Raw genomic sequence first — 25988 nt, forward strand, 5'->3', positions numbered from 1 at the left:
ACCCTACCTCCATAGGACATTTTTTATTTATTTATTAAACTTTTAAAACTCTCTTCATTCCATAGCATGCTCCCAGGGAGCATGGGTAACGCCCCTCCGGCACAGCCAGTCTGGCCCTGTGATTCCTTTTGTGGTTCCCATGCACCACTGTCGATACTGTTTCATGCACGTCAGGCAGAGTGTGGAGAGGAGCATGAGTCAAAGACAGTGCTTTGGTTGAGCAGGGCAGCATCTGAAGAACATTGCAGTTAATATGCAGAGGAGGCTGCAGGATGGGGGATTATACTCAAGGAAACGAGATCCCTTCACAAAGCTTGCTTTACTTTTGGTGCAGTTGGGGATGAAAGACCAGAGTGGGGATGAGGGAGTCAGGGGCTTTATGGACAGAGTAATTTGGTCAAAAACTTGTTTAGTTTTCCATTCGCCCAGAAATTCCCGCAGCAGCCTTCCCTGGCAGTCATTTGTGCAGTCTCTAGAACTGCTCAAGAGATTACCAACACTGAGATAGCAGAGGTGTTGCAAGTCAGGTTTGAAAAGCACTGGCAGAGCCATGAAAGGCCACTTAGCACAGAACCTGCTCCCTGAGGCGAGTGTTGCAAGTGCCTCGCTTTCATGAGCTCTCATTTCGTCCATTGTTTTTTAAAGATATGACATTTGCCATTACACGTGTTTTTGTGCTTTCTAAACTGTCTCAGGAGAAAGAGCTAGTAAATATATCCAGATTGTCTGTGTTCCATCTCTCACCATCGGTAGCCTATGCACGTTACTGCATCTGTTTTTAAAATTAAAATATATATTCTGCCTTGAGATGGACACTCACAATAATAAGCAGAGGGCCAGATTCTGATATCATTACTCACATGTAGCACTTGACTCCATGAGTGGTCCCAGTGAAGTCAATGGAGTGGCGTAAGAAGCTAGTAAACTGGAGTAAAATTGCAGATCTGTCCCATTCTCTTCTGCGCATACACACAAGTGTATCTGTCCATTAAATTGCTAGCATGGGCTGGGGAAGGAAAAAGGGACAGAATATTTTTCTAGCATATTTATGGACTTTCAAAACTTCCTAAACAGGAAAACCATTTTTCACGCGAAACCCTTCAGAGTTGAAAGGGAAGTTCATCCACACCAAGCTGAGGAAAAGCAGCAGGGGGTTCGGCTTCACTGTGGTCGGAGGGGACGAACCAGATGAATTTCTCCAAATCAAGAGTTTGGTGCTTGATGGCCCTGCTGCCCTGGATGGCAAAATGGAGACAGGTAATGACGCTCTGGGGACAAAAATTAAAAAACACCCCACTTTGCGCTTAATAGCGGCTGCTATCTGAGGCTCTTAAAGAGTTTTAAGACTCATCATAACGCTCTGAAATCGATAAGTAGTATTGTCCCCATTTTGTAAGTGGAGAAACTGGAACACAGACCAGCTGAGGGACTTTCTGAAGGTCATGTAGCAAGTTATTGGCAGTGCCGATACCAGATCTCAAGAGCTGTCGTGTCCAGTGGTCTGCTCTGACTGCTAAGCCATTGATGCTAAACCTTGGGGAAATGAGCACCCGCTTCAGTTTCTAGTGCAGTCCCAGAGAGCCACCTGACGCTGCGTGGCCATAGGCACTTTGGGATGCATTGACAGCTCCTAAGGAGGAAAACACCTCTGGGGTATTGTGTGGCTTATTTTGCACCTCTCTGTGATTCCTTTTGATCTCGCTCCTTCTTCCTAGCTACTAGCAAGAAGTGGGGAAGGGGCTATACTGCCCAGTCCCTCCTGCTGCTCTTCATGTCTGGAGGCATCCTGAGCCGTGTCTGTTTTTTCAGTAGTGACATTAGTGCATTGCCTGTGCCACACGCTACAGGAAGCAATGGGGGTGGGTTTTTCGCTCTGACTCAGCAGAGCAGGAAGAGACAATAGTGATGTGACCCATGTCTCTGGAGCCACTGGTTGAGCATCACTGCTTTAAACGGCCCTGCCTTGCAACTACAGTGTAAAACAAATCATAACTTAATCAGTACTTAGGCGTGGGATAGTTAAGTCTGAGACGCTATTGCACCATATTTATGCAGTCTCTAGCTGCAATCATTCTGTTTTTATTCTTCATGTGATCTCCGTGTTTCTGTCACATGTCAAGTGTATTAGTGTGTGTAATAGCAAGAGCTGAGCTTTGCAAAAAACTGTTAAATGGGCCATATATTGTCATTTTGCTTGATTTTTTTTTTAATAAGCCAAGTTCTCTTTTCCTTTCCAAAACACTTTTGTATGTAAAAAATAATTCAGTGACTCTTTTGGATACAGATTGCTATTGCTTACCTCAGCACAGCTACTCTTGTCCTTTGCTGAGAGGCAGGAGTGTTTAGATAAAGTGTCTGTGCAGATGTTTATGCCGGTACAAGTCTATCAGCATGGAAGCAGAGTGGTACCCATTGTTCAGTGCTGAGAAGAGTCCATTGTTAATGTTCTGAAAAGAGATTGGGGTATTAAAGTAATGAATTGACAGTGTATGTTGTTATTTTTTTTGGTTGTTGTTTTTTGTTTCATCCATAGGAGATGTTATAGTCAGCGTGAATGATACCTGTGTGCTGGGACATACACATGCTCAAGTTGTAAAAATCTTCCAGTCCATTCCCATCGGTGCCAGTGTGGACCTTGAACTGTGTCGAGGTTACCCTCTGCCCTTTGACCCCGATGACCCCAACACAAGCCTGGTGACGTCTGTGGCAATTCTAGATAAAGAACCGATCATTGTGAACGGGCAGGAAAATTATGATTCTCCAGCAAGCCACAGTAGTAAAACGGGGAAAGTAAATGGCTTGAAGGAGCAACGGCCAAGTAGTCCAGCTGAAGTCTCTTCAAATGGATCCCATGGTTACCCCAACGATACTGTCTCTTTGGCTTCTTCTATAGCAACACAGCCTGAACTCATAACTGTACATATAGTGAAAGGGCCCATGGGCTTTGGTTTTACTATAGCAGACAGTCCTGGTGGTGGGGGCCAAAGAGTGAAACAAATTGTAGACAGCCCCAGGTGCCGAGGCCTAAAAGAAGGGGATCTTATCGTTGAAGTGAATAAGAAGAATGTGCAAAACCTCACTCACAACCAAGTCGTGGATATGCTGATTGAATGTCCTAAAGGAAGCGAAGTCACATTACTTGTGCAACGAGGAGGTACGTCTTAGGGTTTGGTTGTTTTTTAAAGTAGTTTTATCTGGAAGGCTTGCAGTCCTAAATCTTTGTAACCCACCCAAGTTATAAGATGTAGAAATTGACCACCCCTCACAGTTTTCTCATATTACATATCATATATTAAAAAAAACATTTTAATCCATTTTTGTTGCAGTGGGAAATGTATGTGTATAGATGCATTATACATAATAGCAAGTGTTCTGATTAAATCAGGATTTACATCATAACCCCTGTTTTCATATACTGGTAAAAGTTTGCCTCTGGGACTGAAACTTTCTTTGGATTTCCAAAGAAATTGTGGGCAATTCTTTGGTTGTTTTTTGGAAAGTGAAGAGGGCAGAAATAATCCATAGTCTTCTATATTTTTATTTTTTTTAAAGCTCAACAATAACTCAAAAATATCCAGGGAAAATCACTCGCCGAACTTTGAACGTGCATAGTCCTCGTTGCAGGACCAGCCCTTCTCCGGATGTGGGATGGGCCAAAAAAAATATTTAAACTCAGAAAGTTTTAAGCAATTGAAAAATTACTTCTGAGCATGCTCAGTTGGCATCTGTTAGGAGTTTAGCAATCCTGATGAAGTTTCACCTCTTTTTTTTGTGTCTTTGCAAAGCACAGTGTCCCAGAAAGGTGCTGGGACAACCTCCACTGAGCAATAGTAAGTCATAAGCTCCTGCTGTGCTTATTTAAAAAAAAAAAAAAAAAAAAAGGGGGGGGTGGTGGAGGGGAGCAACGTGCGAGAGGAGAGGGAACGTGTGGGGCTTACATGGGTTTATGGATATATAAGCACAAGGCAAAGAGGGATGAGCCGGAGGAGAAGATGTTGATGAGATGCTGTTTGACCACCAAATGCCTAGTGGAAAGAATAAAACATGGTAAAAATGGTTCTGGGTGTAGTGAGCGTGTATGGGAGAGTGTAGACTTGGGCTTCTAATTCCATAAGTGCAAGGCAAAGTGTAATGAGGAGAAGTAGGCTAATGAGACATTCCCCTTGTAGGTCTCACTGCTGCTAGGAGGCCAGCGTCACTTGGTGCCTGCACAGCAGCTGTTGCTGCCTTCTTAGGGAGGTTGTCTACACTGCAATCACCGGGATGCTTTGCAGCTTGTGGAGACCGACCCGAGCTAGCTTTCATCTCGCTAGCTCAGGTGCTGGAGCAGGGAAGCTGCAGCAGCCTGGGCTACGGTGGGGACAAGCCCTGTGTGGAATTAGCCAGGGTTCCAGGCAGCCCCATGCTGCTGCAGCGTCACTGCTACCGGGACTTGAGCAAGTGTCCTCTGTGCTCCCTGCACCACACGCCACTTTTTACGTTGCGCATGTCTGCGCCGCCATTGATGCCTACACCGGGCCGGGTCAAGCTGTCAGAGATGAGCTGCAGCGCTAAAAGAAGCACAGAGTTAAGACTGTAACTATGTGCTGAATGCCGCCTCCTAGCCAAGCCGTGGGGAACATCTGGCGCAGGAATACTTCTCTACCGGCTTTCCAAATGGTTTGTAGTGGAGTCAGCATCAAGCCAGCAAGGGCTAGGGAATGTCAGTGGGGAACAAGTGTTCCAGAAAGGTGTACTGGATGGCCCTGCCACCGCACACACGTGGCGAGTGAAGGAGGGGTGGCCAAAGTGTGTTGCTGTACTTGATTTCGTTTGCATTTCAGCTCTCCAGTTGTTTCCCTTTAATCAGCCCCTGGTAAAGAACGTGCTTAACATAAGGGTGTAAATTAAGGCCCCTGCTAACACACAAAGTCCTTTCATCCCCTTGCAAAGTCCCTTTGGCTTGCAGATTGGGATCTTACTTTGCATGTTTTGAGTTTGCCAGGACAGGGGGTGGGACGGTTATTAGCGGGACCTACCTTTTCCAAGGTGATTGGTGATTTTGCGGTTGCTTGTCTTGACACCTTGTGGGGCCAGTGTTGAGGTGGTGGTGGGTGCTCATCCATTTCTGAAAATCCCGGCACCTGTCAGGTGTCTCCAGATTCATCTCTTGTGAACTACAGCCAAGGATTCTAGTGCACAGATTGAGCAATGAATGAGGGCTGTAGTAAAATGAATACTTTCCTTCCCTTCCGCCTCAAAAATTTTATTGAATTTTATATTTTTATAATAAATTAAAAAGTAAGGAATGGAATATATTAAGACGAGTTCTCTAGTTTTATTACTGGTATCTGCAGAATCTGAGTAATTTAAAATCACTCTAATATTGAGAGCCTTTAAAATACACCATAAGTCTCATGTTTGATTTATGTATTTGGTAGAAAGTTTCTCCAACTACAGTTGGAAAGGAAACAGCAGATATTATTAATCTTCCTGGAAAGAACATAAAGATCTCTGTTACCACTGTACATTAGTTAGTCGAACTGTGGCCGACGTTCAATCATCCTTCTTTTGCCGCTGGGGTATAATGAGACGGTTTGATGAGGAAATCAAGGTATTGAGTTTTAATGGGAAAGTAAATGGTCAGTCTACTGCTAATATTAATGAATCTCTTCTCTACCTCATCTTTTCCAGCATGCGGATTGATTGATGAACACAGATAGCTGTGGAGTTGCTATAAGTGTCTCAGATTTTGTACCAATCTCCTGACTTATCCTTGTATCTAGAGGCCTAGTTGTCTTGGCATTTGTATCTAATTGCATTGTATTTGCAATTCTGAGTTGCAGGTTGTCATGGTACAGAAGCTTGAATTTGTTGTGACCCTGGTGCCCAATAAATCATTAAAATGAGCTTCTCTCCACATCAAAATGAAGTTACCCTGAGAGGTTGCTAATCATGGTTCATAAATTTAGCAAAATATAGGGGAGGAGGGATAGCTCAGTGGTTTGAGCATTGGCCTGCTAAACCCAGGGTTGTGAGCTCAATCCTTGAGGGATCTGGGACAAAAATCTGTCTGGGGATTGGTCCTGCTTTGAGCAGGGGGTGGGACTAGATGACCTCTTGAGGTCCCTTCCAACCCTGATATTCTATGTTACAGTAATTCCTCACTTAAAGTCATCCCAGTTAACGTTGTTATGTTGCTGATCAATTAGGGAACATGCTTGTTTAAAGTTGTGCAATGCTCCCTTCTAACATCGTTTGGCAGCCGCCTGCTTTGCCCACTGCTTGCAGGAAGAGCAGCCTGTTGCAGCTAGCTGGTGGGGGCTTGGAACCAGGGTGGACCGGCAGCCCCCCAGCAGCTCCCCTAAATTCCCTGTGCAGCAGCTGTCAGCAGGCTAGCAATTGCAGCTATCCCTCCCCCCACTGCTCTTGCCTTCTGCCTTGCAGTTGCTCCCCGAGCCTCCTGCTTGCTGTTGGGGGGAGAGAAAGGGAGGGCTAATGTCAGGGTGTCCCCCTTCCCCCACTCCTACACCCCACTTACCCCTTCTTCTCCATATAGAGCAGGCTGGGGACATGGAGGCAGGGTGGGGACAGGGAGAGAGAGAGAGCCTGGAGCAGCAGCTGCTCTCTCAACTTCCTGATCCACTTAAAAACACAATGCACTTAAGAGTGGGTCAGCGTACTTAAAGGGGCAGCGTGTATCTCTCTGTCTCCCACACACAGGGTGTGTCTGTCTCTGTCTGCCATCCTGTCTCCTCTCCCCTCCATTCCTGCTGCTTTGTAGAGTGAGAGGCTACATCAGGCCTGCACAACATGCGGCCCGCGGAGCCTCACTGTGCGGCCCGGGGGGGGATTCTGAATCCCCCCGCACAGGGCGCTCTGCGGGCAGCCCAGAGCCCTCTGACTCCCGGCCGCAGCTGGGATTTAAAGGGCTCTGGGCTCCCCGTGGCTGCAGGCAGGCCAGAGCCCTTTGAATCCCTGGCCACGGCCGCTGATTGCCCCTTCCCGAGACCCCTGCTCTTAACCAGGGGCAGCTCTAGCAATTTTGCCACCCCAAGCACGGCGGCACGCCGCGGGGGGCGCTCTGCCGGTCGCCGGTCCCGCGGCTCCGGTGGACCTCCCGCAGACGTGCCTGCGGAGGGTCCGCTGGTCCAGCGGCTCCGGTGGACCAGCGGACCCTCCACAGGCACGCCTGCGGGAGGTCCACCGGAGCCGCGGGACCGGCGACCGGCAGAGCGCCCCCCGCGGCGTGCCGCCCCAAGCACGAGCTTGGCGTGCTGGGGCCTGGAGCCGCCCCTGCTCCTAACTGCCCCTTGGGACCCCCGCCCCTCTCTGGACCGCCCTTCTCCTTGACCCCCACCGCCCCCTCCTGAGATCCCCCCGACTTCCCCTCAGGACCTCACCCCCTACCTGTCCCCTGATGAACCCCTGAGAGTCCCATGCCTATCCAACTGCTGCCTGTCCCCTGACTGCCCCCCCGAACCTCCGCCCCATCCAACCCCTGTCCCTTGACTGTCCCCGGAACCCCTACCCCTTCTCCAACCCCAGCCCCCTTACCGTGCCACTCAGACCACCGTGTCTGGCTCCAGCAGCTCCAGACACGTTGCTGCCATGCTCCCCCGCAGAGCACACAGCCCCCCCCCACCCTCAGCACCTGCCTTCCAGATTTGAACACCTCAAAATTCAGAAGTGCTCAAGCTCAGTTTGGGCAGCTGTTACTTCATTTCTCCCAAATCAAATATACTGATCCACTGTAACTTGCTGTAGAAAAAGTAGGATAAAATTGAGCAAGAAATGCTTATTAGACTGAAATTGCTATTTTCAACAGCCATTGCCTTTTTTTTGTTTGTTTAAAAGGAAGACCGTGATACTGCATTGGCAAATTCCCCATAGAAAGAAAGAGTGGAACAAAAGAATAATAAAGGCACCTCAACTTTTCCTCATTTATGGAGGACAGTCTTATAATATGCATCCAGATATTCTCCTATCACACAAGCTGAAAATTGTTCCACTTTACTGCAGCTCTGTAACCATATGGGAACCAATCCTGTCTGTGTTTTGTGCACATCCAAAATTCCTGCTGAATGACCCGCCCTGGGAGCGAGTTACCAGTGACCCAGGGCTGGGGCGGCAGGAGGTGTGGGGGAGGCACTGGTGGGGGGGAGCCCAGGGCTGGGGCAGCAGTGGGGTGGGGGGAGGGCACTGGTGGGGAGGAAAGGGGGAAGCGCAGCGCTGGGGGGGCCGGGGGTGTGGGGGGGGGGAGAGCCCAGGACTGGGGCAGCAGGGGGGGTACAGGGGGGAGCCCAGGGCTGGGACGGGGGGCAGCCAAATTTTTTTTTTGCTTGGGGCAGCAAAAAACCCCCAGCCGCTGGAACCCCGGGCCCTTTAATTTGCCCCTGAGGGCTCCCAGCCACCTCTTCAGCTGGGGGCCCCTGGTTGATTTTAAAATAAAGTATCACCTCCCCACCCCCAACCTTCCTTTTTGGCCCACAGCTGTTTTGGTGGGGCGGCGCTGGGGAAGGAGGGTTGGTTTCCGCAGGGCTGGGCGGCCCTGGGGCGGGGTGTTTCTGCGGGGCCGGGAGGTTTCGGCCCTCAGCTGTTTTCTTTGGAGGAATGTGGTCCTCGCCACTTTACGAGTTGTGCAGGCCTGGGCTACATTAACAACAATGTGTTAACTCTTGAGGGCTCAGCCCAGTGCTAGTTCATCATTTAGCACAGGGGTTCTCAAACTGGGGGGCGGGACCCCCCAGGGGATCATGAGGTTATTACATGGGGGGGTCACGAGCTGCCAGCCTCCACCCCAAACCCTGCTTTGCCTCCAAGATTTATAATGGTGTTAAATATATAAAAATGTATTTTTAAATTTATATGGGGGGGTCACGCTCAGAGGTTTGCTGTGTGAAAGGGGTCATCAGTACAAAAGTTTGAGAACCGCTGATTTAGCAGCAAGGCATTCCCTGGGAAATATCCCACCCTCTTACACCCTCTAACTTCACCACCTCAACCAAGCTTCACAATCATCATAGCTGTGAACAGTATTAAATTGTTTGTTTAAAACATATACTGTGTGTGTGTGTGTGTGTGTGTGTGTGTAATATATTTTATATATATATATTATATATATAAAAATAGTTTTTTGTCTGGTGAAAAAATGTCCTTGGAACCTAACCCCCCCATTTACATTAATTCTTATGGGGAAATTGGATTCGCTTAACATCGTTTCACTTAGTCGCATTTTTCAGGAACATAACTACAATGTTAAGTGAGGAGTTACTGCATAAGCATGAGGCTAGCTACAATGTGGAAAACAGAGTGTCTGGTTTAAAAGTTGGAGAATGTAGTTAGCTAGGATGCGCTGTGACTCTGGTGTTTAGATCCGATGGACTTCGATCCTCTCTGCGGTAACTTTACCTTGCATTGCCTCTGCCAGTTCCTTTATTGGAAGTGCCTGCCCTAGACAAAGTGCCGCTGTTTATTTTGATCTGATTCCAGAAGTGTACTTGGCTCCATTCTGTGATAAGATCCTTCATGCCTCTTGAAGTGGTTCTTCTCTAGATCTCTCTGCTGGCTGTCCTTTCCTCCTCCCCCTGGTGTCCAGTGAAGAGAGTGCTAGGAGAGCTTGCCGTCAGGCATTCTTTTATTAACATAACATTTGCATTCAATCAGACTTTGCCGGAATCATCCCCATCACACTGACGCTCGTGCTCAGAACTGTCCAAAGGATTTGTCAGTAGTGATTACTAATCAGGCAGAAAAATATCAGAAAGAGATGTGTAATCTATGTGAAAAGCTCAGCCAGCTCGAAGCCACTGGTGCACTCCCGACAATTACGCGTAGTTGTTGAAATGCAAAGCGCATAGCCACGGAGAGCGGCCTGTAAAATATTTACTGTAATGTAGCTTCAGCTGAAGCTTTGACTTCCAGAAATTAGATGGGTTGTGCCAACCAAGTCTTGCAGTTGTTTTGAGAGAGGAAATACAGGACACTTTGTAAAAAGTATAAAGTTGAAACACCTATTCTCTTAGGATTTTAGCATTGTCTTGCAGTATTTGCACATTGCAGTATTCTGCATATGCACGAGAACCTGAAAGTGAATCTAGATAGAAACAAAAGTGAAATTCACTAGTCTCTCTTCACTTTTCATGCTTCGAGGAATTCAAAAACTATACAAACACTACTACTTACCTAGTCCAAAGTCAAGTGTGAGTCTTTGCAGGATCGTGGCCTACAATCGTACAAATTATTTCAGTTTCAGTAAACTTGAAGTATTGTTAATAATCAAATAGTAAGTATAGGAAATTTTTATTTTAAATGTTATTTATAACCTGATGTCCTATTAATATTGGAGCTTTCAAACAAATGAAATCCTTTCCTTGTATTTGGTGCTTCAAAGTTGATTCAATACTAAAAATGTTCATTCCATATAGAGTGACCAGATGTCCCAATTTTATAGGGACAGTCCCGATTTTTGGGTCTTTTTCTTGTATAAGCTCCTATTATCCCCACACCTTCATCCCGATTTTTCATACTTGCTGTCTGGTTACCCTAATTCCATAGAATCCCTTTTCATTAAGGCCTTGTCTACATGAGGAAATTGACTGGAATAAGCTATTCCGGAATAGCTCTCTGTGTGGACCCTCTGTTCTGTTAATTGTTCGAATAGCTGTTCTAGTTAATTTCCTGGTGTAAATAAGACCTAATATCTAACTATGAGAGAATATTTGTCTTATTTATTATTCCTAATTTTAGAATGACCTCAGGTTAGGGGGTTCAAAGCAAGATACAAATCTTTCACCTTCAGATCACTGGTTCTAATATAGCCAAGTGTAGTTACCAAAAGTTGTTGCCATCTGCCTGGTATTCCGTAACTTACTGTTGGGTGGGGTTCTTTTGTAGTTCTGACGGAACTGGTGTCCCCCTCCACACAGCTGTCCCAATTGGTGCTTAGCTGTACCCTGGTTGGTGTAAAAGCCAATGATAAAATGGGTCTGGAGTCTGATCTACGTATTCCTCTCAAAGATGCATCCTTCTACCCTACTCCAAGACCAGGGTTAATGCTCAGTTAACTTCATGAGTAGATAAACAGAGATCTTCAATTTCTAAATACTTTCCACTAGCACCAAATTCACTTCTACTTGGAGACGGAGAGCTGCCTGAGAAAGGAAGACTAATCTTTTGAGGCGGTCTGGCTGGGGTTTCAGAGCCAGCTGAGGGTAGGCAGAAGATTTTGAAGGTTACAGCAGGGAACTGTATAAACAACATGTATTTATCTATCTTAGAGTTTTATACTGCCACCTATCACCCTAATAGCGGAGTGCCTTCCATATAAAATCAATGGCAACAGCAAAGTCTTTGGCTGAATCCTCAACCAATAGTGCTACTCCTTTGGACCAGGATTGTACAAGGTACTGAGTGGCCTCAGTTCCTGCTGACTTCCACGGGAGTGTCCAGGGTGTTCCACACCTTTTAGTTTCAGGCCTTTAAACTAAAGAACTGGCTGGATACATGTTGCTTAGCAAAAGTCCCCTCACAGAAGAAGAAATCCCTTCACTTTACCCAACTTATCGCTAGCACTGCAGAAAGATCATTTAATGGACCCAAACGAAAAGCAATATCTAATCTCACATCATTAGTATTATATCTGCTTTTTAGCCGCTTTCCCTAATGATGCGAAACCATCATAATTATAGCTGCCTGCAATTAGCTATTGCCGGAGACTTGAACTCTGTTGAACAAGCCGCTCACTTCTGTTTGCCCTTTAGGCTTGCAGTGAAGAGTGATTCGAAAGTCATGCTGCTTAAGTGCCTAGCTGCCAGAAAATTTCAAACGGTTATAGCAGCTGCTGAATCGAGAGAGAATCCAGATCGCATTCAGGACAAGATCACAACCCTGAAACGATATGACTGTTACCATAGCATGTCTGTGCATGTGCCAGGGCTTTAGAAAGGGGAAGACAGGGTTCCTGTTTCAAACAGCATTTTCATTTATTTTTTCTTTGTTGGGGAAAAGGGTATTTCACACAGACTGAGGACTTGGTCCTGCAGTTGTGTCTATTCAGGTGGACCTTTAGAGGCAAATGGAGCCAGATTGAAGTCAATGTCAGCATAGCTTGTGCATGAATGCAAAGATCTGCCTGTGGTGGTCTGATTGCTGGATCAGGGCCTAACATCATAAATGTGTCTTAATCTGCATTCCCAGTGATTTACTTTTATTTTCTGGGTGGGGAGCAGGGTGGTGTATCTGACTTGTTGAACTCCCTGCTTTTATTAAATGTGTGGCCCTGAATACTTTTTGAAGCAACAGTTTGATCTTAGCGTACCTGACTATTTTGCTAATGGAAATAATTTTCTCCTGTGTTTTTTTTTCTTTTAAATCATTGGTGTTCATTGCAATCCAGTAGTAAATACCAGATCCTTCAAAACGCCCTACCTTGTGTCCTCCCCCAGTCTCATCTTGAGTGTTGTAATTCCCTCAATTATAATTGGTCTCCCTTACGTCCCAACTGACCAAACTATTAGCCCAAACTGTGGCAGCTTCTTCCTTCATCAGAAACATCTCTAATTCCTGGTCCTTGGAAATCAGCCTGATGTTCTTGCCATATGGCGTGCCCGACTGACCCTAGCTCTTTTCAAATCCCATCTCAGGAGTCCTCTCTTCTCCTTGGCTTCTCTCTCCTAACCCTCTGTCATGGATAAAACAAGCAGAGCTTCACACTCACTTGTATTCAGTCATCTCCCTTGAAACCTGTTCATTGGATCCTTCACCAACACCTTATCATCTCTGTATAAGCTATTTGCAAATATACAAGGTAATACTCCATGGTGCTTTAGCATGAATAATGCTATCCACGAATAGATCGTGATGGCTTATGTTTGATAGCTTATAAGTGCCAAAGATAAGGTGAAAAATGATGTAAATATGTGTCAGAATTGTAGCATGATTAAAAATAGAAGAAAACTAAACTGATTTGATAGTTAAGATTCTGTATTACAAGGTGTTTTCTTCATTTAATTAGGACTCTTATTAGAAATCTTTAAAATATGTAATAAATCAGTTAACTTCATGTGCTGTTTCAAGTTACTGTTTCCTTTAGAGAAATTTGTATGGGAAGGAGGAAATCAGATGAGTGAAAATTAGAGCTGGTCTGAAAATTGCATTGAAAAATACACGTTAAATTTCATGAACATTTTCTCATACTGGAATTTTTTCTCTAGTAAAAATAAATTAGGGGGCAAGTTAAAGCACTGGCCCAAAGTTAATATAATTTTAACATACGCTTCCTGTTTTTCATGGATTACTTGATTAGTGGAGAAGTAGCAGTTCTGAAGGAACATTTAAATCTGGGAATGGTGACTTCTCTTTCCCAAAGTATCTGGTCATCTTTTGCCCATTCTCTTCTCTCCATTGAGTGGAAATAAATTCTAACAAGGCTCACAAACTTGGTGAGACTTTAAAGCAAGTTTAAATATCACATTTTCTCAGTCTCTTACCATGGTCATTCCGCTTAGTAACTAGTTTACAGAGTAACAGAAACAGGAATTGGCTAAAATCAGAAGAATAGATTAAATGAAAGGTTAGGAAAAAGTTGAGAGTTAGATAGGCTTGGAAGGATTAGATCTTTATCAGTAAATGTTGGCAAACGTTGATTTCACAGTACGCACACAACCGATGACAAAATGTTTCCATCAATGATGATAACAATTTATAGATAGACAAAGTAAGAAAAATCTGCTTGAGAACTTACTAACGTTTGACTTCAGAATATTTACTTGGTATATTTTGAAATGTGATGTTGACGGTTTGTGTTGTAATGATTAGAAAGCTTTAACTTTTTGAATATCAATACCTAGTGTCATTAAATAATTGTTGTCTGAGCTCTCCCATCATTTCTCGTAACCATGAAACTTTCAATAGATTTTTAAAAAATAGTTTAAAACCCATAATATTATCCTTTGAAACTATTTTAAAAAATTAAAATTGAATTCTGCCAGGCCTGTTCATATTTCATATGAACATTTTGGTAAGGGTGTGTTTTTCACATTCACAATGAAAGTTACCTCTTCTGTCTAAGCGGCAAAGGAGCATCAGATGTGCCTTTTTGGGACAGTGGTCTATATTGCTATGCAGCATGGTGCACTGATTTCCAGTAATTGGTGTGTAAAGCAGCCCGACTGAAACTTGTTTTCTCTTTTGTGACAAAAATAAGCCTCAACTAACTTTTTAAATCAGTTCTTCGCATTAATAATATTTATACATTTTGTGGCCACAGCTTGCATCCACAAAAACCACAGAGGGTGAAATCCTGTCCCCAGTGAATGGTAAAACTTCAGTTTACTTCAGGCCAGGATTTCACCCGGTCTTTCAATGCCTGCAGTGAAGTGTGTGTTCAGGTTTTAATAGTCGCATATCAAGTTGTCTTGATGTATAGTTACTAATGTTTGCACTAAAAGGGCATTTGCAGGCGCAAATTAGACCCACAAACAAAGAGACTGGGCCTCAGTTTAGATTAAAATTGCTGCTAATTCGTTAATGTGAGACAGAGAGAGGAATCTAAATCATGTCACTTAACTTAGAAACTCTGGTGTGAATGGCTAAATGAAAGTAATCCAAATCAAATGAGAATCTGGTACTAGAAACAAAAGTCAGTATTGCCAGCCCTAGGCATTCTAGAATCATGAGCCAGGTTCCTACAAATCAAGAAATATACTTGATTTCATGAGATTTTTAAAATATTAAATGTGGGGATTCTTTTTGCTATGTTTTGGAGCTTTCGGGGTTCTTATTTTCAAGCTTTTTTTGCTGTAGACATGTCAACTAGAAACTTTTTTTTAGTAAAAGCTGAGAGTCTTACGTAATCACCTGACTCCTGGATCTGGAGCTTTAAGGGAATCACCAAATACCACAACACTCGTGACAAAATTGTGAGAATTGGAAACACTGATATGTATGCATTTTTATTGCCTATAGGACTCTCCAGTTTCTGATGGTATGGTGTATAAAACTACCCAAGATTAATCCATTAGTCATTTAAAACATAGCATTGTTTTTATCTCCACTACCTATAATCAACGTATCTAGTGTTGCTACTATTTGAGCATGAAGTGGAGTGGAGCAAACTGATAAATGCCCATGTAATCTGTATTTAGGGCAAATATTAGTGTTACATCAGTTACCGTTCATTTTTACGGTAGTGTGACACATCTGTGTCAGACTGTTTGTTCCTCATAGATGTGTACATCATCTGATCTCCACAGTCACTTTGAATATTAGGATAGGGTAAAAGTCAGTAACTGATACAGTTCATGGTGTTTCATCACAAAACTCCTTTTTTTAAGGGCTAAAATGATTTCCTAAAATTGTACGTAGTAGTGTAGTGTATGTGAGTCTCAGGAATGCAACTCTCATGGTGTATGGAAGAGTTCAGATCAGTTATAAATCATCAAGAAAAATCAAAGGATTTCCTAGCAGCAAATTGCCTGAAATCCTCTCACTGTGTGAACTACTTTAACTTTCAGAAGGGAATCGGCCCTTTCAGAGGAAAAGATGGGGCTGGCTTAAGAAAAGAATTACTAAAACTATGACACTTTTAAGGTGTGGTTTTTTTTTTACGTTTGTGGGTTTTGAAAGTTTTTTTTCTTAATTGTTGAACTTGTAGTGTAGGAGCAAGTCAAGCCGTGCACCGTTGTTTTATATCAGATGTGATGCGATGTAACACAAGGTGGCACAGCAGAACCTTATACGATGCATTAAACGATGCCAATTTAACTTGAGACGTGCCTCACGGTTCCCTCAACATTTCTCACATACCAGCGAATCGTGCAGACTTGGAATAATAAGCTAGGGGAATGCAGCACATTTTATTCTAGCTTCTAAAACCAAACCCTTTCCTCCTACCTTTATATGCTGAGCGTGTGGGACAGCTTCAGTGACTACAAGTTTGTGTTTAATGTAGTTCTTGGCCACATCCAGGCTGGGCGAAAAGGCTGCAGTAAGACTGATTAAACATCGTAATATCAACAATAACAGAATTAATGAGGTGCCTGGCTTCAAGGAAAAGGTGCCTGGCTCCGTTTATTGGTATAATTGATTAAATGGAGAGTAATAGTCCCTTAACAGCAGTCGTGAGTCGGTAAAAGTTGACAGGGACGGTAAGTCTCTCCTAATGGTTTGAGTTTTATTTGATTACGTTTTTATTTTGAAACCAACTATGCATTATAATAAATACCCTAGCACTTGTCAGTTCTGTACCTCTCCATTCTGAGTTTAACTACAGATATACCTTCATGTTCTTAATGTGATTCTTTTTTTCCCCATCCAGACCATGGTGCACCCTCTGTGTGTGTGTGTGGGGGGGGGTACTAAACGTACAGTTATTTTTATTTCTTATTATTTATATGACAGTAACGCTTAGAGGCCCCAGTTGGGATCAGGGCCCCTTTGTGCTAGGCGCTGAATTCCCATGGCATTTCTAGAGCTTCAGAGGCATTTCAGCTCCAACCCACCCCCATGATAGACCAGCTACCTCAAGCTCAAGATCCCACTTAACTTGAGCTGGAGTTTTGGGATGTGGATGGGAGTCGGGTTAGGTGTGCTAAGAATACAGGGCAGACATACCCACAGTGAGAGACAGTCCGTGCCTTGCAGAGCTCACCCTCTCGATAAACAAGGCAGATGAAGCGTGGGAGGGGAGGCCGAGTTCCAGGGCGGGGAAGTGGCAGGCCCAAGCTGTCACAAGAGGTCAGGAGCACTGTGGTACATGGAGGAACCAACAAGGAGATATTTTCAGTGACAGAATCGTAGAACTATAGGAGTGGAAGGGACAAATAAACTCTGCGTTCTAGGACTAGTTAACTCCCCTCTGTGTCTAAAGGGTTCGGATTTTAGGGAATGCTTTGAATCCAGTGATTGAAAGAGTTCTGTTTAGCCCCTCATTTATTTTAGAGTAAATGTAGATTTGAATTTTAATACATTCAGCCCTCCTGAAAGTGGGTATAACTCCATTGTGTTCCGTCACAATCCACCTGCTTACCTTCCAGTGGCTGGAATAGGCCTCTCACTTAATATATCAGCTGATTATTGAAAACGTTGTTTATTGATACTAATACCACAGTTGTGCCCATAAGCCCATTGTGTGGCAGTTGTACACACACAAAAGAAGAGAGCTTGTCCCAAACGGAACATTATTGGGGTGTGAATTTATACCTTGTTAATAGTGCTATAAAATCCCCGGAGATAAAAATTGCTTGTGATCAGAACGAATGCAACACTGACAACAGCAGAACATGTTTTTGTGCGCTCCTTCACCGATGTGCCTCAGTGCTTAACCTGGAGGGCATCCCTTCGAACGGTCGGAGGTAGTTCAGCGTCCATGCTCACTGAGTACTTGGCCTTTCTGCTTGACCTGCCAGCAGACGTGCCTGTTGTTACGGTGCTGGGACTTACACTCAGACAACTGTGCACTGGAAATTGGATTGAGACACTGAATTCATTGCAGTTCGTTCAGTGAAGAGCCTTCAGACGGCGGCAACCTCTGGCAGCGTTGTCTGCCCCAAGTGATCAAAACATGAGAGTCATGTGCCAAAAATCATGAGAACGGCCTACAAATCATCATTTTTATTTTTTAAAAGGGCTCACTTTAGTTTACTTCTTGTATTGGAGGCTTTAAGGTTCACGTTCTCAGGCTTTTCTTCACAACCAGGACTAGAAATACTGGGTTTTGTAATGAATGCTGAGAATCTCAGAGAAACACATGAATCCAGGGGCTTGGGCTTTAAGAAAAAGATTTAATTTAATGAGATTTGCAATAAAATCATAAGAGTGGGTGAAACTGCTTTGGTCATGAAATGGTGACTCTTTATGTAATTACCAATCCCTCAAGCTATCTGATTACTGTAATGTCATCTTTATTAGTGGTAAACGACTAGCTAAGTGATACATATCTTGTTACACAGTTGCATTGATATACTTGGAGTAATCAATTAGCATTTTATTAAAGTTTCACATCTTTCTTATTACTTCTAATATAAGTTCTTATTTGAGACCTTGAAAGTATGACCACAGAATCAAAATTCAAATTATTGGTAATTTGTTTAGCATCCAAAACAGGAGCGAATAATAATTGAGGATATGATTTAACTTCTTAAGGTCCACTGGGACTGAAATTCTTGTCGACGGCAATAATATATTGTAGTGTGGTTTTTGGGAACTCTATTTGCTCATGCCAGTGGGTTAATAATACCTGTGTTTGGGCTCCTAAAAAACACGTTTCTCAAGCATTAGCATTTTAGAACTGGAGCATTGTTCATTTTGTTTGCTAGTCACCAACCTTTGATTTATAGCAGGCCTGCATTCCTTCGGTGCAAATTATTCTTTGGCTTAAAGCTAATATTGCATAGCTTATCTTTATGCTAGTACAGTAACGCTGTTATAATGCAGATCACTATGACAAGCAGAAAAGTTATACTGTTGCAGGACTGGGTCTTTTTCTTGATGGTGCTGTTTATGGCTGTATGCAGACTTGTGCTCTCTTTTTTTTCAATTACTGCGTGGGTGGTTTTTTTTCAATCTGGAAAAGAGCAGCTCCCATCAGTTTTTAAAAATAGTATGCATCCTTCATTAAACATCTTTTGGCAATGGTTTATTCAGAATTATTATTTTCCCCAACAACATGAATGGCCATTACTGTTAATTACTTAGAGCTCCTTGTTTTTCACTCAGAAAACATAGAGATTGATGTGTGCTGCTGGGTAAGTAGGCCTTTACCTCTGGCTCCAGTATTTCTCTGCACCTCTTGCCAAATATGTGTCTTGGTGGATGATACCCTTTTTGGTTATTATTCAGCACAATGTAAAAAAGCAGTATTCAGTGGGTTGCTTATTTTTTCATGCAGCTGTTTTCCCCCAGTAAATGTTAGCCCACTGCCACAATCCTTAATGATTTTTTGTGTTTTTATTAATTTCCTGCTGTCCTGCATTCTGTGCTCTAGCCAAAATAATGGCGAAACCAACTCTTGACCTTTTCAACCCAGTTCATCTACCATTTGCTTTGCTGTTGTTTGCAAACATCTCTCAGGCTGTTCTGATCGGAAATGAAAACTAAACATTGACTCATAGGCCAGTCAGCCTCACCTCAGTCCCTGGAAAATCATGGAGCAGGTCCTCAAGGAATCAATTCTGAAGCACTTAGGGGAGAGAAAAGTGATCAGGAACAGTCAGCATGGATTCACCAAGGGCAAGTCATGCCTGACTAACCTAATTGCCTCTATGATGAGAGAACTGGCTCTGTGGATGAGGGGAAAGCAGTGGACGTATTATTCCTTGACTTTAGCAAAGCTTTTGATATGGTCTCCCACAGTATTCTTGCCAGCAAGTTAAAAAAGTATGGGCCGGATGATTGGACTATAAGGTGGTTAGTAAGCTGGCTAGATCATCGGGCTCAACAGGTTGTGATCAATGGCTCCATGTCTAGTTGGCAGCCGGTATCAAGTGGAGTGCCCCAAGGGTCGGTCCTGGGGCCGGTTTTGTTCAATATCTTCATTAACGACCTGGAGGATGGTGTGAACTGCACCCTCCGCAAGTTTGCAGATGACACTGAACTGGGAGGAGTGGTAGATATGCTGGAAGGTAGAGATAGGGTACAGAGGGACCTAGAGAAATTAGAGGATTGAGCCAAAAGAAATCTGAGGTTCAACAAGGACAAGTGCAGAGTCCTGCACTTAGAACGGAAGAATCCCATGCACTGCTACAGACTAGGGACCGACTGGCTAAACAGCAGTTCTGCAGAAAAGGACCTAGGGGTCACAGTGGATGAGAAGCTGGATATGAGTCAACAGTGTGCCCTTGTTGCCAAGAAGGCTAACAGCATTTTGGGCTGTATAAGTAGAAGCATTGCCAGCAGATCGAGGGACGTGATCATTCCCCTCTATTCGGCATTGGTGAGACCTCATCTGGAGTACTGTGTCCAGTTTTGGGCCCCCCACTACAAGAAGGATGTGGAAAAATTGGAAAGAGTCCAGCGGAGGGCAACAAAAATGATTAGGGGCCTGGAGCACATGATTTATGAAGATAGGCTGAGGGAACTGGGATTATTTAGTCTGCAGAAGAGAAGAATGAGGGGGGATTTGATTAGCTGCTTTTGAACCTGAAAGGGGGTTCCAAAGAGGATGGATCTAGATTGTTCTCAGTCGTACCAGATGACAGAACAAGGAGTAATGGTCTCAAGTTGCAGTGTGGGAGGTTTAGGTTGGATATTAGGAAAAACTTTTTCGCTAGGAGGGTGGTGAAGCACTGGAATGGGTTACCTAGGGAGGTGGTGGAATCTCCTTCCTTAGAGGTTTTTAAGGTCAGGCTTGACAAAGCTTGGGCTGGGATGATTTAGTTGGGGATTGGTCCTGCTTTGGGCAGGGGGTTGGACTAGATACCTCCTGAGGTCCCTTCCAACCCTGATATTCTATGATTCAGTGACTACCAGTCAATTTGCCGCCACTTGTTCGAAGACCCCATCCTGCCAAGTGCTGATGAATACTCTCAGTATCAGCTGAAATCCTCTTGGAATTGAAGTCATTCAGTGCTTTTGACCCCTCGGCTCTTACGCATGTGACTGTGGAGTAGTCTACGATCTTTCTGTAACATTACTCCTGAGGGCATTCAGTGCCAAAAAATTAAAAATGCTGTGCACAATATTTTAAAATTCTGCAAGTTTTATTTGTCAGTAAATAAATGCGGAGGCTCCAGCATGGTAGTGGGGAGCACAGGCCACTGGCAGTATGAAGATGGGGATCACCCTGCAGCCTCTCCATCCTCCACCCCTGGGACACGGACTCAGTGATGAGGCTGCACCCAACCCTGACACAGCACAAGGCCTGGGCCTGCCCCAGAAACCCCCTGGGGCTCTGCGCCAGGTGCACTAGGTGTGGAGCAGGCAGGCGTAACCAGGCAGGATCTCAGTGTGGAACAATCTAGGTGCAGGTAGCTCAGTGGAGGAGGGGGGTTGGGTGTGGGGGATCTGGATGCACAGAGGCTCATTGAGGGGGTTCCAGGTGCAGGGGCAATGGGATGTTTCAGGGGGTTCCAAGAGAAAGTGGTTGGGGCTCAGTGGAGAGGTTTGGGGATCTCAGCAGGGGGATCTGTGTGCTGGAGGAGTGGGGCTTGGTGGGGGGGTCTGGGTGCAGCTAGTTGTGAGTCAGTGGTTTGGGGATCTGGATGTGGAGGTTCAAGGGCGTGGGGCTAGTCAGGGTGGGGTTTGGGGTGTAGGGAGCTCAGTAGTGATGGTCTGGGTGCCAGGGGGCTCCAGATGTTGGGGGGGAACTGCTCCCTGTACAGTGACCCCTCTGCCCACAGATGAGGAGCGATGGGGGCAGGAAGCAGGGGGAGGATGCTGAGCTTCCTGCAGCTGGGGGAGATTTCTGGGGGTAGGTCGGACACAGCCCCAGCCCTCCTTGCAGGGGAAGAGGAAGTCTCATCCTCTCCTGCCTCCAGCCCAGCCAGGATTAGCAGCTGATGCCAGCTCAGGGTAGGAGCCACTGGCAGGGTGGTCCCCAGCCCTGCGGTGATTTACCTCTCCGCCAGCTGCTTCGGGTGCCTGAAACAATGTACCCGCACAACTAGGGAGTGATGCGTGATTGCTCTTGCAGCTTCCCCGTCAGAAAGCCATTTTCTGCAAGGGAACAAAGAAATCTGTGGGGAACGTGAATTCTGCGTATGCACAGTGGCACAAAATTCCCCCAGGAGTAGTAATATACAGGAATTGGGTAGTGTCCCTTTAAATAGTTTGTCAGCCCTCTAGTGGCCCTTATTGTCTATTATGTTTCAGGGGACACCACAACCCTGCCAGACTGCAGTGTGTGCAGCCTTGCTTTTTGCATATGTTTAGTGAACACGGATATTTGGAATTTGGATACTTTATATACTAGAAACAGCAGAATTTGGGGTTGATTTCACACAGTGTATACAGCTTTTGTATGGCTCGCATAACTGTTTTTTATCAGTGCTTTCTAGATTTGAAATATACCAAAAAGACATTTAAAATGATGCAGTTTTAAAACAGCATAAACATACCAGCTAATATTAAATTAAAACTCTGTGTCTAATCCATGAGTTACAATGCCTCCTTCACAGCGTTTCATAGGAAGGTTGCTCTAGATAGTGAAATTGTGATATAAAACTTGCTGAGCAATTTACATTTTTCTCCCTATGTTCCAAAATATAGTCTAGCAGATGGATGTGGCCAGCTGTACATAGAGCTTTAGGGAGTTCTGGGGAAGAAAATGAGAGCTTTTTGTTAAGATAACTGTGATAATCTCACTGATAACTGGCTTAATTTAGATCCCTGCATTTGGTTAGGTTTTTTTACTAACCGTGTATGTACCCATTCTTGGTGACTCTGTGAATTTAGAATACAATCCCTTTTTGTATTTAAAGATTGCGCAGCGATCACTGGTATTTTGCCATTAAGCAGTTGCTTGATTACATTGGCTTTTTACAGGGGAGTAATTTGTGTTTTCTGATTGATTTAATTTGAGTCACATTTGTAAACTTTCTCTATGAGGATCCTTGCCCATTGGAGGGGCTCTAGGTCAGTGTTTCTCAGCGACAGGGCTGTGGACCGACACCGGTCCCTGAGATCTCCTGACACAGTTTAGGAAGGCAGTAAACCAGTCCCTGGTATCAAAAAGGTTGAGAAACACTTATCTAGGTCATAAGGAGAGTGTGTCCCAGGTGTGCTGTCTTGTTTTAACCACCGCTAACTGGTGGCAACAGCCCCTCTTTTGCTATTTGAATGCACTTTCCTAAAAAATATTTTGATAGTGAAGATGTCAGCCTTGTTGCCCAAGGGACAGATTTTAAAAGGTATTTGGTTGTCTGGTGGGCTTTGAAATCAATGGCAGTTAGACACCTCGATACTTTAGAAAATCTCCGTAGGGGCCTAAGTACCTTTAAAAGTCTGGCCCTAAATGTCTGTATTTAACCACAGAGCTGGTACAACCTAGACAGTGGCAGTACAGACTTTCCCAGGCCACCCCCGTGCATGGATTCCACCATGACCTGCTATGACCTCTGTAGCGAGAAACAGGTAGTTCATTCTTTGTGCCTTTTAAGTCCTCGTCCTTTCTGCTGGGATTTCCAACCAAGATGCCACTTGTAGCGATGTGCGTTTCAGAGGCAGATGTATATCTGCTAGGGGTTGGGAGGGATAGCTCAGTGGTTTGAGCATTGGCCTGCTAAACCCAGGGTTGTGAGTTCAATCCTTGAGGGGGCCATATAGGGATCTGGGGCAAAAATCTGTCTGGGGATTGGTCCTGCTTTGAGCAGAGGGTTGGACTAGATACCTCCTGAGGTCCCTTCCAACCCTGATATTCTATGATTCTAGCACCAGCTTTACATAAACCACTCACCAGCCAGTAGCACCTTTGGTCCTTCCCATCCTGAATTTGATGAGCAGTGGCAACTGGCTAAAAGTTACGCCGCCTATTACTTTGTGCCATTAGTTTCCCCCTCAATGAGTGTGTTCTCACTAGTAACAGCCCCCTCAGGAGTTGTCTCTGCGTGCAGATGTGTCTTATTGCTCTATACTGTATCCTTTCCTTCAGCTGGGAATGCATGTTAGAAACTGGGGTCTGTTATCTCCAAGTTTGGCCCACAACTGCAGGAACTCGGATTTTAAATTAGGTCTTGATTTAAAATAAATTTTTACAGCAAAGTATTAATGCAAGTTATCACCCGATTTTGTCCCAACAAAAGTTACTGATGTGTTTTGAACATGTACAGTTACTTGTTTTGGTAAAAAGTCAATTATTGTTTGCTCTGTAGCAAAGTCTGACATAGAGCAGTGACACAATAAGATTCATGAGCCTTTGGAGGGCCTGTCAAACAATGGCCTTGTGTGTATTTTCCATCATTTCTCAGCCATTTTCGATCTCTTTGGATTGTAGCAGCTGAAATTAATGACAAATTTTGAAGGAGAGGTTTGTTCAGAAGTTCATATTTATTAAATTTTAACATGTAATGACCCTGGTGCAATAAACTAAATCTCTAGTTCACTTTAAACCTACAGTTCAGTTGCATCGACAGTTTTAACTTTTGGAGAACAACTGGATTGCTATAGTGCCAACTCTGGTGTGTGGGTGTGTGTGTGGGTGATGTATCCATTTAATCAGAAAGAGTGTCTCTTGCAAAGAATGCAAATATATAATATGTGATAAACTGCCTATTACAAATGTGACTTGCCATGAAAACTGTTGGTGCTTTATTCTTTGAGTGTGTTACATGAATGCAGACAATGTCTGCAGAAGAACAAAGCTGCAATCTTATTTGTTTAGTGTAAACAGTTTTGATGTTCCACTACCCAACAATCAATCACTGCCCTAGAGGGTCTTAGTTATTTGCTGTTAATGCACCAAACAGGATAATGTCTAGAGCACTAATGCTCCCCAATCATTGAAAACAATTAATATAAAACCTGACTACAGCATTTGGTATTATGCAGTCTTATTTACATACAAGTCTGACAGCAGGCGGTAAGCGAGTACTGTTTATCATTTGTAATTGTGGACATTCCATATTCAGAGACGATACCTTGCAAATTACCGTAAGATGAGCTTCTTGCTATAACAATTCATATTTCAGTTGCATAACTTGTTTTACTTCCTGTATAAAAGTTAGACAGGAGCATGGTTTTTAGTGCAACGAAGTGTATAAAGTAGGAAACATAATGCTGCATAAATGCCACATAAATCGCATCCTAAAGATGAAAGCAGATTTTGAGTGTCCGAATTACTGAGCACTTAATATGCAGTGTAATCTGTGTTTTGGTTTTATATTTATTTTTTCTGGAATGCCACATAAGGAAACAGATTTGAGGCAGGAGGCTTTTTTTTTAATTGAAAATAATTTCTTTTTCTCTTTGATCTGTCTGCTCAAAATAGCCTTTCCTATATCGTAGGTCATCTCCAACAAGTTTACAGCTCGTTGCCATTGGCCATTGTGCCACTGATAGAGGAAGTCAATAGAAATTGACTGTTGGGCTGGCTTCCAATGGCAAAATCACCCTTCTCTCTTCTACTGCATGCTTTAAATTGTTTTTCTTTGCATTTTGATCATGATCATTGATCATCCCCAAAAATTCCCGTCATCCAGAACTACCTAAACCTTTCACCTCAGCCCACTACGTGCACATCAGGGTCAAGACATTCTGAGCATTTTATTTTCAAGCTACAGCAATCTGAAATTGATCATATAGCTATGTATCTAGGGTGGACTTGAAGAAAACGTGTGTATTTTGTCAGTAACATCCATATTTGTAAATGATCTCTTTTAGGGATAAAGATTATCCCTCTTTGTGCTTTTGTTTTGCTTTGCCAGTCTGAGCCTCTCATCTAAGCCAATACAAATTTGCTTTTAAAAATCTATTTCTAGAGAGACACTTTTTTAAAAATCAACCTGTTTCTCTTCTGTGGTTCTGATTGGTCCGATAAAATTGACAAGCCAATCGCGTCAAAAGGAAATATCCTTGGCTTAATTGTAAGCTAAGTCTCTCTTAATCCAGGGGAGCGTTTGAGATTCTGTCCAAGTGTTCAATTTCCCAGGCCACTGAGGTCTGTGAATTTCTTTCCCCAGCCTCCAGGCTGCCGCAGCACAAGTCAGCATAGCTAATGCAGATCTCTCCCTCTCTCTCCTCTTTGATTCGATATGAACAGACTGGTAACTCCAATGCTAGAGCGAAATCTGACATAACTCTGCAGATGGCTACATTCAGATGATACACCTAGGGATTTTTTCTTAAAGGAAAGTAACATTTATATGCTAATGTTTATTTTTTCCTTGTTGCCTTTTTTCAGGATTGCCAGTCCCAAAGAAGAGCCCAAAGTCGGTAAGTACCTTCTCACCTACTGTTTTGTGTGAGGGGTTTTGATTTTTTTTTCTTAATGTGGGGTGTTGATTGTTTTAAGTTGTCTTTCTGTTCCAACACGGATTGCCTTGCACAGCTTGTGCTGCATGGTGAATTGAGAGAAG

At 43.9% G+C, this 25988-nt stretch overlaps 1 protein-coding gene across 42 annotated transcripts in view; it reads left to right on the forward strand.

Moving 5' to 3' along the window:
- MAGI1 (membrane associated guanylate kinase, WW and PDZ domain containing 1) overlaps positions 1 to 25988 on the forward strand; it is a 481773-nt gene that overhangs the window by 413323 nt on the left and 42462 nt on the right. For 23 of the 42 annotated variants that reach the window (XM_039548090.1, XM_039548096.1, XM_039548098.1 and 20 more), the window contains 3 exons: positions 1075 to 1257; positions 2534 to 3154; positions 25814 to 25845. In XM_039548090.1, coding sequence (XP_039404024.1) covers positions 1075 to 1257; positions 2534 to 3154; positions 25814 to 25845 — 836 coding nt within the window. Of the gene's footprint in view, positions 1 to 1074; positions 1258 to 2533; positions 3155 to 3785; positions 3831 to 25813; positions 25846 to 25988 lie in introns of all 42 variants that reach the window. The other 19 variants (XM_039548079.1, XM_039548081.1, XM_039548082.1 and 16 more) reach the window with 1 other exon arrangement.

This window comes from Mauremys reevesii, linkage group 7 (assembly GCF_016161935.1).
Source record: "Mauremys reevesii isolate NIE-2019 linkage group 7, ASM1616193v1, whole genome shotgun sequence".
Taxonomy (NCBI): domain Eukaryota; kingdom Metazoa; phylum Chordata; order Testudines; family Geoemydidae; genus Mauremys; species Mauremys reevesii.